General features: G+C 39.8%; 1 protein-coding gene across 2 annotated transcripts in view; it reads left to right on the forward strand.

The window, feature by feature from the left end:
- SLC44A1 (solute carrier family 44 member 1) overlaps positions 1 to 17,382 on the forward strand; it is a 1,740,232-nt gene that overhangs the window by 417,843 nt on the left and 1,305,007 nt on the right. For both annotated transcript variants that reach the window (XM_044061029.1, XM_044061030.1), the window contains exon 5: positions 5,423 to 5,513. In XM_044061029.1, coding sequence (XP_043916964.1) covers positions 5,423 to 5,513 — 91 coding nt within the window. The remainder of the gene's footprint in view (positions 1 to 5,422; positions 5,514 to 17,382) is intronic.

Consider the following 17,382-nt stretch of genomic DNA (forward strand, 5'->3'; position numbering starts at 1 on the left):
AAGGGTTAGCCTCGAGCCAGTAAATAGCTCTCGAGCTACAGAAGTAGGCCGAGTCAGAGCCGAGGATCGGCTCTGAACCCAAACAGCAAGAAGGAAGGCGAGATGAAGGACAACTAACACCGAACGTTATGGTAGGTACATAACTGTGTCATTTACTTCTTTTCCTTTCCTATCCAGTCAGCCCTATAGGTGACCATAAATTATTTCCGAATCCCAGTCAATACTGGCTGGCAGTTCAGTTTGATGATGTATGCTAAGCATTCTGGTGAACAGTTCATTTTATTGACCAATTTCATCCTTTTTTAAGTTGAACTTTTGCAAGTTTTCATGTATTGCCTGCAAAAATGTATTTTATAAAAATAAGGCTGCATGCGTGTTTGCTCACTTTTTAAGTGGGAGAGCAGACTCGTACAAAGCAGAAGCTTTTCATCTACAGCCTGAGTCAGGTGCATTATGCTGTAAGCATTTAAGCTTAGATGACAAAGGGCCCTAGTATACACTGTAACTGCAGGAATAGAGACAGTAAAACATTCTGACACACAAAAAGAAATTACCAGTACTCAATAAGCCTTAATTAGCATAGGTCTATAGCAAGCAATTGAAACAGTGAAGTACAGTAAATGACTTGAAGTACTGTGTTATAAGTAATATCAGGAGGACAGGAATAAACAGCTTAACCATTAGTAAGGTCTAACTCACATACATTTGATGGTCAGAAAAGGGAAAACAGTATGGCAGATGACAAGTTTGCAGACAAACACACAGTACACTAGAACATTTATTTGTAGTCAGGAAGCCCTGATTGCAAATTTCCATCATACCTGACTTACAATATAGGCTCAGAAAGTAGCATTTTAATCTTCGATTAAAAACTGACAGCTTTTGTTTGTACGTGTGAGAGTCTGTGTATATTTTAGTAGCAGGAGTGATGGGTGGCACACTGAAGATTGTTTTTGCTGTTTGTAATAGTTGATCTGATGTCTTTTCCATCTGGATTCAGCCTGTGGGTTGTCAGATCCCAGGCTGGACACATTCCATAGGAAGAACTCAGCAGTCTGAAGTCTACTTACCATTAATCCCTCACTCTTCAGGACTACCCCCCAGATCTCATTTGCCACCATTCTTGAATAGCAGCATGGTTAAGTGTTCTGTATTGTGTATCCTTATTTCCATTTTTTTACTTGTGTTTTTCTCCTCTACCCTATTTGTGTGTGTTAGAATTTACTAGTTGTTTATAGTGTAGTGTTTTGTTTAGTTTAGATAATTTTGTTAGGGTTCTGTTGGTAGCTGTTTTTTCCCATTTTCTGTTCAACTGTAGGTTAGGTTTTTGGTTAGTGTGTATATTGTTTGTGTCTTTTACTGTGGCATTTTGTTCCTTAGTGTTGTGGTTTTGATCTTGGTTAAGAGTTCAAGAAGTGTTTGGATTGTGGGTGCAAACTCCCCTCCCAAGATGGACATGACCTTTGTGTTTATTGTTTAGGGGCTGCCCACTTGGACTCCCCTTGCTTGATCTTTGAGGTGTTCAGCTCACGTGCAGTTAGTTAGACGAAGGGCAAGCTGGTTCTCATAAAGCTTCTTCCGGCTGGCAAGCTTTATTCATCCTCGTCCGACAACGGGGATAAATCTGATTGGAGCCGTTGGAGTTCCAAGGACCCAAGGATGCCAAGGGGGAGAGAAAACACTTGTTTCCCTCTTCTGCTCTGGCAGAGCCAAAGGTCCCAAGACCGTTGGCTCCACCCCCTTGAAGCCAATCACCTTTGGCACTGATTGCAGGGAGGGCACCATCTTCCACCATCTGTGTTCCAAGTAACTTCCTGTTGAAGGGTGCTCAGTCAGGTAGAACCTTTTCGCCCTTTTATCCACCTACCGTACGGGTAAGGAGTCCTCCCAGTCTCCTCCTTGGATCTGGGCTTCTCCAGATCAGATCCAGGTGTTGAAGCCCCTGTCTGGTAAGTGGGTCTCCAAGCCTCCTTCAGTAGCTTCATTGGCTTGTTCATTCTGTTTGATTGGGAGTGTAGGACCCAGTGAATTGGAACAGTTGATGCAGTCCTTTTTTCAGATGCAGATACAATTCAGACACATCCATTCAGCTTTGGGCCCTCGACCCAAAGCTTTGACTCTATTGCAGTGGTGAAAGCCAGTTGTCTTCCCTCTCTTAGTGTCTAATCTGATGACTTGGTTGATATCAGCACTGTCCTTCCCACTTTGGTTTCCTCAACTCTGAGCATGACATGGCTGATTTGGACCTCTGATCTGGGATATCGTGGCAGGGGGTTTCCAGGTTGGGTTCAACGATCCTTGTTTTGGGATCTTTTCTCCTGCTCAGGGCTTCTGCCTGGATTGTTTGGCTCCAGTCACAGTGTTGGGGCAAACCAGAGTGGCTGCTAAGTCTGGTGCATCCTCTGGGTCTTCTGATCCTAGGTCCGCTGGTTCTGGTAGGCCCACATCAGCTTCTGCCTTTAATGTTGTGGAAAGGATGTTCTCCCATCACAACGAGTGGTTTGGTTCAGCTGGTGTCTCTCCCCTTCGACATCTCCTCCTATGGACACAATTCAGCCTGTTTCAGGACAGCTCACCCAGGGTGAGTCCAGTCTGCCCTTCCTTTAGGGTCCCAGGACTGTGCAGTCCCCCCCCCCCAGATTCTCCCGGGTGGGAGGTTTCAGACAAAAAAAAGCAACTGGACTCCCCAGAAGAGACCTTCACTGAGAATACATAACTCAACGAATGAGAGGGGTCCCCAAAATCTCCCTGTAAGGGCACATCTCTTTGCAACATTTGGGAGCTGCTTTGCCAGCATGGGAATGGTCCACTGAAGCACCGTCTCCTGAGAAGTTGTTTTTTCCTGGAGGATTTTGGGGTGGACCTGTCCACATCCTGGGTTATTCCCCTTCCAGTTGCTGTTATTGACCTGGTATGCAGGAGGACATGGAAGGAGAATGATATGGTGGGACTGATCTCCAAGAAGCTAGATAAGAGTCTTGTCTCCCCCAAAAGACCAGCAACATAGGAATAAGGGTTGGGCTGTGGATGATGATGTGAAGAGAGCTCCCCTGTTCATCCCCAGAATAGGGAATCTCTGGCGTTGGACTGACTGGGGAAATGTTCTTATGCCACTGGCGCCTTTGTACTGAGGACTCTGAACTATCTAGCCCATTTGACCAGAATTCAGAATTATTTTGTCTCAGAAATGTTAAGAGTAATTAAAGCTCAGTAGACTCTGGAGTCTCAGAAGACTTTGTAGACTCAGATGTCCACTTTGCAGTCCATTGCCCATATGTCCATGTGTCAGTTGGCTAATGCTAACGGCACATCGCGAACCGCTGGTGCGAGAATTGCCATGTGTTGCCACACTTTCTTGAAACTGTGTAACTTTGTGTACTGCTTCAAAGTATCCTTTATTATTGCACCTTTCTATGGTTCTTCTCTTTTTGGGCCCAAGGTTAAGAACACATTAACTAGAAGTAAGCAAGGGGGGAAGGCGCTGTCTGCTGTGGAAGTGCATTTTGCAACCCCTCAACAGGCCTTTTTCTAGGCACCAAAAGGGGGAAAACATCTCTTTAGGAAAGCTCAGTAGGCATTCCAGGAAGCTCCTTCTGAGGGCTTCCACCATGACAGAGGGGGTAACCACAGTGGACACTGTCCATGCGTCAGGAGTGATCTGCAAAATCAGGGGTTTTGTGAAAGTTTCTCCAGAAAACCCTTTCAGCAACCTTGAAGGGTTTGCCTGTCTGTCTGTCTTTGGAGGCACTTGGGGGTCGCTTGGCTGTACACGCGAAAGCTTGGAAGGCCATCACCTTGGACACTTAGGTGTTGAGAGTTGCATCCAGAAGCTATACAGTTCAATTTTTAGATGCTCCAAATTTAAGTTCTAAACATCTCCTAGACATGACATTCCGTCAGGGAAAGAATGTGGCCATCGGAAACCAAAATGTGTTAGAACACAGATCCAGGGTCTATAGAAGATTCTTTTTGGTTCCAAAGAAGAACAAGGACCTCGGCAGTTTTCGATTTGAGCAGGTTGAACCACTTCATAAATCAGACCAAATTCCAGATGGTCACTGTGCAGTCCATTCTGCCTCTCTTGAGGAAGGCCAACTGGATGTGCTTGATAGACTTCAAGGATGCTTACCTTCATATAAAGATTGCAAGGTGATCCAGAAGGTGTCTGCGCTCTAGTTATTTTACTGTTAAGGTGCATTTGGTAGTAATTTCCAGTTTCCACATTGGTAGAGATAATATGCCTTTAGGGGCTCCCAAAGTTGCCAAAACTTTCCTCAAGGGTATTTGGTAAATCCTCTGGTCAGGGGCCCTGTTCCTCCATGGGATTTACCTTTCATGCTTCAGGTTCCATTTGAACCTTCTACTATAATTGACATGAAGTTGTTATCTTGCAGGACATTATTCTTGTTGGTGTGTTACTTCCGCCAAGTGGGTGTCAAGATTTGCAAGCCATCTCGTCAGTGCCTCCATATTTGTTTTTTCATAAATACATGTTTTCCCCTTGTACAAACCCCTCTTTTCTTCCTAAGTTGACTACAGATAACAATTTGAACCACTTCATTCACTTACCTGTGTTTTTTCCTGAGTTTTTTAACAAAGGGGAATACTTGCTGCATTGCATTGATCACAGACAATTGAGGCTTTATTTAGATAGAACAAAATCTTTCAGAAGTCTAATCAGTTTTGTATTCTTTTTCAAAAGTCCATTTTGTGATACCAGTGTCTATGGTTACTTTCTACAAGTGGTTGTCTGATTGAATTTTTGGGTATTGCTGGAAAAGGGAAGCCCTTGCTGGGTAAAGGTCATTCTGTCACAGTTATGGCTACGTTTACAGCTTTTGTTCCTAGGGATGCGTTAGATGAGATTTGTGCAGCTGCTACCTGGGTGTCCCTCTACAAACTGGACTTCAGTCTATGACCAAGGCTTCCTGTGGTTCCACTGTATTGTGCAGTATCCTTCCGTGAGATCTTCCTAGAGTTTTACGTGGCTGGAAAACTGTGGTCCCACGGGTTGAATCCAGATGGAAAAGAAATCATCTGATGTAAAAGTTATGTACTTACCGTAACGCTAGATGTGTGTTGTCTCTTTCTGTGTAGTTCAGCCTTTCCTCCCTCTGACCTCTGTCTTTTTGGTAAGTCTCTTGACCCCTTCCCTTCAGTGTTAGGGTAGTTCATATCTTTTGCCCGTGGAGTTTGCGCATTGTCAGTTTGGGGTAGTGTGGTGTAAACTTGATCTGAGGTAGTCCTGAGGTGTGAGGTACTATGGGTAGAGGAGGTGAAGCTTGACTGGCTGAAGTCTGTGGAATGTTGTCAGCCTTGTGTCCGAATTAGATCAGATAACCCACTGGTTGAACCAAATGGAAAGAGACAGCTCGGATCTGTCTTTATGGTAAGTACATAACTTTCCTTTTCTTTTCCACAGAATCATATCTGTGTTCCTATGAAATAAACACATCTCAATATACGTCAAGCAGTTCAAAGAGCTTTTGTCCTGCAGTTCCTGTTCCAGCAAGGTAAGTGTGAAGTTTCACTTTTATATCTTGGTTTGTTGAATGAGCAATAAACAATTTAGTTGTACATTTTAGGGCATGATTCTGTACGAAGTACCCCAGGTAATTAACAGTTTTGCAGTAGATGCTTACACAGACTGCTTTAAAAGCTTGGAAGATGTTTAAATCTCACTTTAGGCTTTTTGTTGTAAACTGTAGTGGTATGGACTACAAGCTTATACCATCTCACTTGCTTTATGTGACCAGAACAGGATAGCAGCTGAGGACGGATCACCCCATTCTGTTTATTTGCCTGCTGAATAAGCTGATAGTCCCTTTTCACCACTAACCTGCCTTATTTTGCCCTGTTCTAGACTTGTGTTATATGCTATTTTGCATTTAGTTCTTCCACTGGCCGTTTACTTCAGACATCATTTCATGCATCATTAACTGCTCTTGGTCTGTTAGCAACAATGCCTATAATTTGTTTCCACCCCCTCCCAAAAAACATCTAACTCAATGTTTTGCCACTTTATTTATCCCTATCTAATGGGATACTTCTATACTGCTAATTTTCAATTTATTGAGTTTCAGGAGTGTTGTAACATAACTTGCTGCCTGTACTTTATGTACACATGTTGGGTTCCTTCAGTTTGTTCTTACATCTGCTATTGTTGATGTTATACAGTGTTTTCCTTTATTGTTACTTTCTGGTATATCTCCGTATGGAGATGATGTCTGATTTTAGTTGTACTTTCTCAAACTTTTCAGGTAAATTTGAATGACAATTTTGCCATTGATTGTGACGCTTTGTGGAAGCCAGTGACTTTTTTTAGCAGTTTTAACTAACTATTTTTGGTAGTGAATGCATTTGACTTTGTATAGCTGTTTTGGGGATACGCTTATTTACTTAGCTTTACAGTGCATATTTTAAAAATGTACATTTTAGGGACTTGCATTTCAGAGGGCAATTATGACCCGAGATATTTATTTTTTATTTTCATGAGAGCTTTTACAGAAATTAACATGGGTTGTCATCATGCCAGTGATTTGTTCCTAACTTATTACAGTAATTCATAGTAATTGTTACTCCTCTATGTCTGTGCTTTATTCTGTTCAGGGTTTTTGAGCTACAGCCTGTCCTTTTATTGTATGAATACTAATTCTGAACAGGATGCCAGTATGTCGCAAGCACACCTGCAGGCAGTTTAGCAGGCCACAAGTTTTATCTGTTAGCATATCTTTAGGATATGGGAATTAGGATATGGGAATACACCAGAGCACCCACCTAAGATCCACACGGACATTGGGAGACTGTGCAGACTCCTTATGGAGGGCATATCAGCTGGGAACCAGACTTTGAGAACCATGTACTGCAAAGCAACAGCACTTATAGTTACACCTCTTTACCTTCTCCAAAAAAAGATTTAATTTAAAACATCTGAATGCTAATGAGCTGCAGGACCACTTGCAACATTTTACATTAATTGCACTGTGTTTAACTTGGCATCAGAGACATGTCAGTAGGTTGTAATGAGTTAAGTTAGTACTACTGGCCTGTATCAGCAGAACCTTAAAGCTTAGAACCGTTAGCTAACATTAACTGCATGCTTCTTAGCCAGTCTCTTGATGTTCTATATACTTTGTTACCTAGTGGAAAACAGTAATAATGCTCTCTTTGTTTTAGCACCTAGGCATTAGAATAAATTTTCCAAACTTGTCAAAAGTATGTTTAAGTCTCGTAGTACTTGACAAACTTGCATGTCTCCCTTGTTCTCTTGTGTGTTATGAGATTGCCATTATTTTTTTGTGATGGAAGCAACACACTTAAGCTGTGAGGTTACAGAGCTGAAACAATGACAGAAAAAATGGAAACTTTGGGTAATACAGGAATGTGTAAAGAGACATGAGTGGGCATGATTGAGGTAAAGGCCAGCCACTGCAACATTGCTCCATTAATGATAGACCAGTAAATTGAAATGTCAAGGAAGTAAAAAGAAGTTTGAAAGAAGTGAAGTTAGGTTTGTAACACATTGTTAGATTGTTGGAAGGCTACATAAGCAGGAAGTGTGTGAAATTGGTGAGTTTTTCTCTGCAGTCAGTTAAGCAGCAAGCAGAATAGATAAGTTGAGTGGTCAAGACAAATATTTGCAGCAGCAGCAGGTTGCAATAGAGCATGAAGCTTATAGGAAGTCTGAGATGGATTGGAGTACCAGAAGGAAAACTAGATTTATTAGTTATTGTGAAAACTGATATGGCACAGTGTGCAGGATTTACAGCTAAGTCATCACTGAGAATAAAGAAGGTGTTTAGGTTAACATTGTCTATATCAGAGAGTGTTTGGTAAATCTGTTCGCATATAAGAAAGGCACAAGTTATAATATGGCAATTATGGCAGTCAGAAAGAAAACAGTATAGCAGCATGTCCAATGGTGCATGTGGATCTTGACTGTTCTGGTGCACCTTTTCAGTAAGGATTGCAGTTTATGGATGCTGTTAAGTAATCTAAAAAGAGTAAGCCGTAATTTAGGTTTAGAACATCATGTTACAGGTATTGATATATTTTCAATGTATGCATGCTAATGTATATGGTTTCAAATCCCAAACTTTCCAATTCTGGCAGTAATGTATCCAAAATGATCTCCATTATTTTTCCTCAAGAAGGTAGATTTATGGGGCTATTTGGGTTTGTCCCCGTTCCCCTTTTTCTTATAGATGGGTTTAACAAGTGCATGTTACCAATCTTGATGAATCTCCCCATACTTAAATTAAAATATATAATGGTACTGTTTATACTGAAGTGTTTTCAGGTCATTATTGCTAATTATGTCTTATCCCTGTGCTTTTTGCATCCAGATTGCATAGTTCTTTTTTAGTGTAATATAATTTTAATATCTGAAGTTTCCTGGATTTTGCTGGCACAATTTATCACTCCCTTTGTGGAGCCAAACTGTTTTTGCATAGAATTGTATAACTAAATATATATAATCTGTGCTTGAGAATAACTTTGAGAATTTACAGTTTATCTGTTTTTGTATGCTTGCTATATTTTGTATATTTATAAATTATTTTTCTAGTTTGCTCATATCTTTTATATAATTTTCTTCAAAATTTCCTGATCTTGTCTCACAATTTGTAATTTTTATAGTTCATTTAAATTTTCAAAATTGTAGTTTGACCCTGTTTCCTGTATGATAGTCTAGATGTTGGCATCAGTTACTGTAAGGTATGAAAGGTTTGTTATCTGAAATGTATTTCTGTCTTCTCTTGAAAAGTCTGTTATGTGGGCGGTTGGTTGCTTCTGGTGACTCTTCTGCTGGTTACAGACTCTACAAAAGCTTGAGCTCCTCCTGTACCCACAATCCCTTGCAGTTCAGGCATTCTACATATCTTCTTGTCACCACTGATGCCATAGTGATGTCTCCAGCAGCCGTTATAGGGGATTTTTTTTTTAATTTAATGCTGATAAGTGCTTCTTTTAACCTATTTAATCTTAATGCAGTCAGCAGAGTTTGTATCAAGCTTCTTTCCCCCCTTTTTCTTTGATGCATTTTTCAGTTTCTAACCAGTCTATCCTCCTGTTGACCCTCTCCGACATTTGTCAAGGTCTTTTATCACCTTAGTAGTTTAGTGACAGCATTTTTCTTCCTTTCAGAACTCTGAGCATTGGGTGAAGAGTGGCCTTGGTTAAGCTTGCTGCACTTGTGTAGTATATCAGATTAATTTGCGTAGTATATCAGATTAATTTAGTTAGCTGGTTTAGTGTATCCTGTTTTTTGACCGCTAAAATGAAAGAAATGTAAAACGTGTGGGCAGAAGATTCTCCCACAGGACCTGTACGACCTGTGCATAGTGTGTCTCTGAGTTTCTCATGTAGGTAGTGATTGCTGCCTTTTCAAAAACTTCACTCTTGCACTATGTTGGACAGGAAGAGTAAGCTGTTTCTTAAAAGTTTTTCTTCATTATGAGGCAGTAGCAATGGAAACCTCTACCACTCAGTATACTGAAAATTCTTTGCCCATGGTTGCTGTGTGTGAAAAGGGGGGGGGGGTGGAGGAGGCAGATCTCCTGCTCTTGAGAAATTGTTCCCCTCCATAAATTTTCCAGAGTTGTTTCACCCATACTGGAAACATCCAGTTAAGCCAATCCTGATAGATTTTCCACCCATTCCCAGTATGAGTTATCCGGTATAATGGGCTGTGCCAAGGAGGAGGACTGGTAGTTTGTCCTCTACACAAGAACTCTTTGTGCTTTCCAGGCCTGCTTCTGTATCTTACTTTTGCTCCTAACAGGTCCTTATGAATCCACATTTTAGATGGGAGTAGATGTTGGCCTTTGTGAAAGCTCATCTATGGTATGGTGTCCTCTTGGCCCTGACAGTACCTATAGTGGTTCAAGAAGCCTATGTCTGCGACACAAGAAACTGTTCTTCTCACAGGCCCTGTGTCTTCACTGGCAGCACTGGAGTCTATGTCAACACCTGCCCCTATCCCTATGTGTGGGCTGATATTTCTTCTGGATTGATACCCTTAGTACTGGTTAATTTCTCATCTCTGATTATGTCAGCTGTGGGAATCACTTTGTCCCAGGACTTTGTTGCAAGACTTTTGACACCAGTGGCAACACTGATGCCTTTAGTGCCATTCTGTTGGAACATTCACTATCTCAGTACCAAAGGTCCCCATCTTGAGTATGGCATCAGATTCTTTGGTGCCATCTTATCAATACTAACATTTGTTTCTGCAGATCCATTGACTCTGGCCCCAGGTATTATGGTAGATTTGGTGGTGCAGAGGAGAACAGAGTCTGACTCTTTGCAAGAACTCATGCAAGGGCAATCCATTCCACCCTGAGACACCACCTTTGACCAGTCATTGACTTGCTCCCTTGGGACAAGAGGATTTGTAGGTCCAGACTGTTGATTTTTGGGATATCCTCGTTCTAGGAGACTTCAGATGATTCTTCCCCTAGCCACCCCCAGAAGAGGAGGTTGAAGAGGAAGAACCTAGACTCTCATTTGGAGTCTCCCTCTCTGGATACAGAGCTTGGTGAAGTGGAAGTTTTTCCTCCAAATCCCATGCAGAAGAGGGTTCATTTATCAACATCCTGAAAATTTAGCAACAGAGAGGATCCTGGCACATAGACTCTTACCCCTCAGAGGAAGAGCTCTTGCATGAGGCATTAAGTTCCTCTCTTCTACAACTTAGGTAGTACCTCTGCCAGGCAATTAGTAGATATGGTTTGTTGCAAGGCTTGGAAAGAACCAAACATGACTAAGCCGATCACCAGGAAAAAGACGGAATGGTGCAGACTCCCACAGAAAGACAGCACTGGAGCAAGGGAACTCTTGACAACTCTGTTGTGGTAGCAGCAATCACTAAGAATAATGTGCCAGTAGATGCCCAGGCTATCCAGCCCCCAAACAAAGAGCTCAGGTTCATAGGTATGCTATGTAAGTGAATTTACGCATCTAGTACATTCTCTGTCAGAGCCCTAAACTGCATGGTGCACTTGATTAGAATTCAAATGGATATAGCAGAGGAAACATCTGATGCCCTGAAACAGTTGCCAAGGTGTGACCAAGGTCACATTTGGAAACCCAAGTTGCAACAGTAAATGCCATCTCCTTGTTGGCCCTGCATCTTCTCCATAATATCGTGGGTGGAGTAGCTAGGATGATTTGCTCAGGCTTAGAAATGAGAAGACAAGCCTGGGTTTGCCTTACGGATTTCACAGAGTACTTTAAGGAGACATTCATCAGTGCCCCTTTAATGGATACCATCTTGTTTGGGCAACAACTTAAGGAGAAGTTGAACTGTGTGCAAGAGGGCAGAGCATTCAGAGCTGTTAGGATGAACTTTGCAACCTCTCAAAAAACATTCCAACAGAATCAAAAAGAGCATACAGTTCTTGTATGGAGGAAAAAAATACTGGTCCTCCTTGCAGCAGCCCCAGAATGGACAACAGTAGAACAGGAGCTTCCAGGGAAGGGGAGACTTTGTCAAGCCGCTACCTGAGAGGCAGAGGTGCTCCCAATGAACAGAGTTCTAGAAAATCCTTTTGGGGATTTCTCCCCTGTGAATCCTGAAGGGCTATCTGACTGCTCTGGAGGTGGTTAGAGTGTCATCTTTCTGTACACCATCTGGCGTGGCAGGCCATCATGTTGGACAAGTGAATGAGGGAAATTATGTCTAGCAGCTACTCCGTTCCCTTTTTGGAAGTGCTTCAGGCTTATTTTTATTTTGTCAGAGCAGAATATTTTGAACAGACTCTGAGAAGGTCCAGGAGAGACCCTATGAAGTTCTTTACTGCGGTCATCCACTCCCTTTTGGCTCAGTTAACATTGGTTCTGTCTTCTCATGAAAATGGCCAAACTTCCCCACAGGATAGATTTATTTATACAGGACAAAAGATCTCTGATTCACCCCATCCTACAGAAACTGCACCTGACTGTGTGGATGATAAAATTTTGATCCCCCCCAGAGGCACTTTTTCATGAGGATGTAATGTAAGAAACCTATTAGAAGATCCTATGTGACTAAATAGCAGAGGTTTTCTAACTGGTGCAGCAAGAGGAACCAGGACAGTTTCAGGGCTGAAAGTCCTCAGGTTTTCCCATATTTGTGTTAATTGCTCAGGACAGACCTTTCCATTTTATCTGTTATTCATCTTTCAACCATTTTTTTGTCTGCCGGTAGACCTTCTGTTCCTCATCTCAGGTGAAACAAATTTTCTAAGGGATACTATGCATTAGTTCACTTAGAAAACCCATTGTTCCTTCTCATCAACTTAACTTTGTTGTAGTAAAACTTACTCTTACCTTTTGAACTAACTCATCAAGCTGATTTAAAGTTCTTAAAACGGAAAATGGTTGTACGCAATACTTTGCCTTCGGCTAGAAGAGTATCTGAGTTGCAGGCTCTCATGGTGACACAACTTTATCTTGCCTTTCTTAGGGGTAGGTAACCTTAAGAGCTAACCCCTTATTCCAGAGGTAGTTTCAAAATTCACTATGAATCAATCCGTTCATGTTTGGGTTCCCATTATTCTTAATTTCCCTTTTTATACTGATACATAAGTATCAGTAGTTGAATTTTGCCATCTTTACTGGATTAATTTACCCCTTTCTGTGATGCAAGAAAGCTGTTCATTTTGGAGCCCTTGTGTCTGCTTTTATGCCAGCATGCTACTGGCTCCATTGGACATATGGGTGGGATGGAAGACACTGAAAAGCTTTTGAATACTAACTGGATCTCCACTCCTTGGCAGGATACTTACCATATAGCTTATGCTACTGCAACAGTGATCTTTTCTGTCTTCTACTGTTATGATATGTTTACTTACATAGCTGTACTTTTTCAATGATGTATTGCCTTTTGGTACTTTAGTCCCTCCTTTGTTACCATAATTATTTTACAGTATTACCTATATAAAGTATGTTAAAAGTAATCCTTATGTTTTAAATCCAAAAATACACTTCAACTGCTGATTGAAAGCATGGAGTCAAAACAGATAAACATTAAGCGAAAACTATAAACTCCAGGCTACCACGACTGTAGAGGCAAAGTCTTTATTAAAATGGTAAGCACTTTCTCTGTATAAAAAAAAATACTTCTTCAGACCACAAAAGAATACACTAAGCACCTATATAAAGCAAAAGCAACCAATCAAAATTTGTCGAGAGTCACATGTAAAACATTCAATAAAATAAGTTGAAGATTTTAGACCAACCAGAGGTCAGATAATAAATCCAAACTCCAATCAACAACAAAAAGGCAGCAAGCACTTGTCAGTGGTTGGAAAATATAATATTAACAAGAAGCAGAAGAAAACCTTCATCTGCCTATAAAATCTTACAAACACAGACATCTTATAAAAGACTTGTAAAACACCATAAAATATTTAAAAAAAATAAACAGATTTGTGTACTAGAAAAATATTAATTGAAGCATAATAAAGTCAAAAAGGGACTCATTCCAATAGGAGCGCATATAAAGAGATCTGCTGCAGTGAAAGGGGACAGGGTCATTAGCCAATTGACTCTATTCCTGCAACTAACACCTCCAGTAGGATTTCATATAACATTAACCAGTAGATAGTAAAAAAAGTGTCAGAGCTAGTCAAATGCTACAGTAAAAAATAAACAAATATATGAGCTCGACAAGGCAAAAAATCTAAAGAAATATGGTGATCAAACACCTATTAATATTCTAAAAAATGTACATACATATTCGCATACTATAATAAATATCTGTTCGAGCATTGTAACAATTAATTTCAATACTGACGCCTACAAATCAGCTTCAGACAATATTAGCCTATCATCTAACTAAATGAACTAACAGAGCTGATGAAAAACTACATTGGAAATCTGTGTGATCCCAGTATAACAAAATCTCCATGGTATGAGCAGAGTCATGTAAGATTCGCTCAAATAGATATCTATAAAATTAATTCTACTTCACATAACTAGAAGCATTAATCGAGGCATAGTAAATCCGAGGAGACTCGCTCCAATAGAATGCATGAAAAGAATTATACTCCAATAAGGAGAAGTATAGTGATTAACCATTCGGCCTCGTTCCTATGGTTAGCGCTTCTAGCAGAGCTTCTTATAACAATAACCAGTCAATTGACAAGAAAAGATAACAGAATGAATCAGGAACTACACTAAACCATAGAACACATAGGTAAGCTTGGCTAATCAGAAAGATGTTCAAAAATGTAGTGATCGAGCATAAATATAAAAATTATCCATAAAGAATAGTTTATATGTGTATTAATCTACAGGATAACATGCAACAAACACTAAAAAAATGCTGTTCAAGTTAATGGAGTAAAATACGACACCAACATAATATGAGCAACGTCATGTAAGACTTGCTGCAATAGGAACAACTTCAAGATGGCCAATCACTACCAAATACTTGCTGCATAGCTCATCCAAATACCTGGAAAGAAACCCATCAAGAAAACTAAAAAAATCCAGAAAGTCTAAACGCTCAGACAATATCCAGCAGGTCTAAACGCTCAGACAGTATCTCACAAAGAGAGACCAAAGACTAGTAAATAAATATATATATATATATATATATATATATATATATATATATATATATATATATATATATATATATATATATATACTGAAACAAAAACTAAAAATATACAGTGCCGCTTGGTGCAAAACATCAACCACAACATAATAACAAAGCACAAAACCCCAACATTCAAAGCCCGAACCCCCCCTTACATACTGATACGATCCTTACAAATAACCTGAAAGCATCTCAATTGCAAATACCACATAGACTTCATATTAAGAAGCAACAACAGTATTGAAGAATAATAAAATACTAAATCTCAATGAAAACCTGAAAATTAATAAAAACAGATATATCTCAACAAATAACCAATCAAAAAACGAGGCCATCGATCTAGCAGATAGGAAAAAACAAAACCATGTATCACAAGTGCAAATACTTCGATGGTGCTGACATTACAAATAAAGACAAACCTTATGTTTTATTAGGTTATGCTCTGTCGAAACCTGAACAGCTGTGTTTGAAGTTACAATGCACCACTTAACTGACAAATGGTAGTGGGCTGTCCTTGTACAAGTGTCTATATTTAGTTTGAAACTCTGTTTTTGCTGAGTTGTATATCCCTATACTCCTAATGTTGGTGTTTTGTCCCACCCCCAGTTTACTAAATTATACTAAGAAGGCTGTATTCCCTTTACTTTGAGTTGTTGTATCCTTGAATTTAATATGCTTGTAAATAGGGTGTGTGGAAGCAGTGCCTTCACTTTGGGGGGGGGGGGGGGGGCTAAAGAAAGCACAGTCCCCTTGCTAAAACATTAATATCAGCTGAAGTTCATAATTTCTGTATTTTAAAAGAGCTGTTTTATACTGTCAGTAACTGAAGTCAGTTAACTTTTCAGGTACAACAGTTACACTGTTAAAAGCACCAATATTACTGTTGTATAGTTAAGATTTTTATATGGTCTCTTGTACCAGAACCTTATTGCAACACACATGATCAAGATATTCAGTGTATACAAATTCAGTTTAATGGCAGATAAGGGACCAGTTTCAAAAAACCCTCGAGATTAGCCACAGATGTTGGTTGTAACTAACAATAAGCTAAGGCAGTGACTTGCAGTACAGAAAAAGGAGCACCACTGAGCATAAGGTAATATTTTGCACCTAGTTAACATGTTTGTGAGATTCTCTGACATTTGGAGTATTGTTTTTCAGTTCTTGTTGAAGAGTAGCAGGGTGGGGGATCTTGGGGTTGCTTTGAAATGTTTCTTTGTATATTTCACGTTCTGGTATAAGACAATGTTGCATTTATAGACAGAAACAATAGTTTAGTTCTGCAGACCGTGAAGGGTCATGTTATCCACTGTGTTTACAGTCAGCATTTTATGAGTAACAATGATCTTCCCAGACTATTTTTGTTGTTTGTATAAAAACAGTAAACTAGAAATAATCCCTTTAAAGGTGCTACTTTCCCTACATTACTCTGGGAGTTTTGTAAACTTTTCACACTCCTGGAGTATTACACAACTAGACTGCAGGCTTTTATATGTGCAGGCTGTACAGACTGACATTTTCTGGCTCACTTAGTTTTGCTCATAATTAGTGTGAGATCTCTTGCGTAGGTGATAAGTTAAGTGAACATGCACCTTTCTTTATTACTAGTGTACTCTGCACTATCCTGTTTGCTGTCTCCTGTGACTGCCAAACTTCTCCCCCTTGACTCATAGAAAATGTATTTCTTGGCATTATTCACGAGATATTTTTCTTAATGTCTTTATGGAAGTATTGAGGAGTAGAATTTTCTCCACAAAATGTACTCATTATGCCAGGCTAATTGTCAAGTATATGAAGATCTGTGCATTTGATTTCCTTTTGCCTTCACAGACTTTTCCATAACGTTTCTGCCTCAGAGGGTCATATTATCAGATGTAGTTCTCCACATCAGCCAAATGAAAAATTTGTCTCAGATTTTGTATTTTACTATTGTGTCCATCTTGGACCCCTCCTCTATTTTTTTCTTTTGCAGCTGTTTGTACACAGAGATCTGCAGTAGACATGCATTACTTGGTAAGACAGACAAGTATGCCCTTGCTAGGGATTTAAGCTCTGCTAAGACACACAGGATAATTCATCCCTGATTAGTTTAGCTGCTTTGCAATCTATTCTTGAACTGTGTACATGTAACTGGGTCATTTCCCAGTTGCATCTTACAGTAATATATGAACGCTGCTTTCTGTAATGTGACGTAAACACGGCCATGATTGAACTAAATCCAGAATGGTTTTCTTTTTACCTTTCAAGTTGATTTCTTATGGGACTGTTGTGAATTCTCAGAAGAAAATAAGTATAGATTTGTGAATGAAGCATTCCTTTTATAAACACGAATAGTTATCTCTTCAAGTGTGATATGGTTGGTAAAGGTTTCATCTCATTTATAGAAGACAAGTGAGTAAGAAAACAGAAACAATGTTGGCTTGTTTGAAATCAGACAAATACAGAAGTTAGAAGAAGTGAAAACTGGCTATTGAAAGTGTATGAAGTATGTATGTTATCAGGAAATGAGTGTATAAATGTGAATTATACAATGACTGGCCATTAGTATTCAAAAATGAGCATGCTGATTGGTCAACCCAACCAATGTGCCTTTGTTTAAATCTGAGAGTATACCAACGGAAAAAGGTCTGGTCGCCTGTACTTTTTTCCATTAGTATATCTCGTAAATGTTTTACTTTTCATTCTTCTTTTTTTAACAAAATAAAGAAAAGTAAGACCTCAAACAAACGAGGGAGATGGTGCAGAGAAAAATAAAAGGATAATCAGGTATGTTCTGCAAAACTATAGAAACTTGC

This window comes from Protopterus annectens, chromosome 2.part0 (assembly GCF_019279795.1).
Source record: "Protopterus annectens isolate FY-2018-M chromosome 2.part0, PAN1.0, whole genome shotgun sequence".
NCBI lineage: Eukaryota > Metazoa > Chordata > Ceratodontiformes > Protopteridae > Protopterus > Protopterus annectens.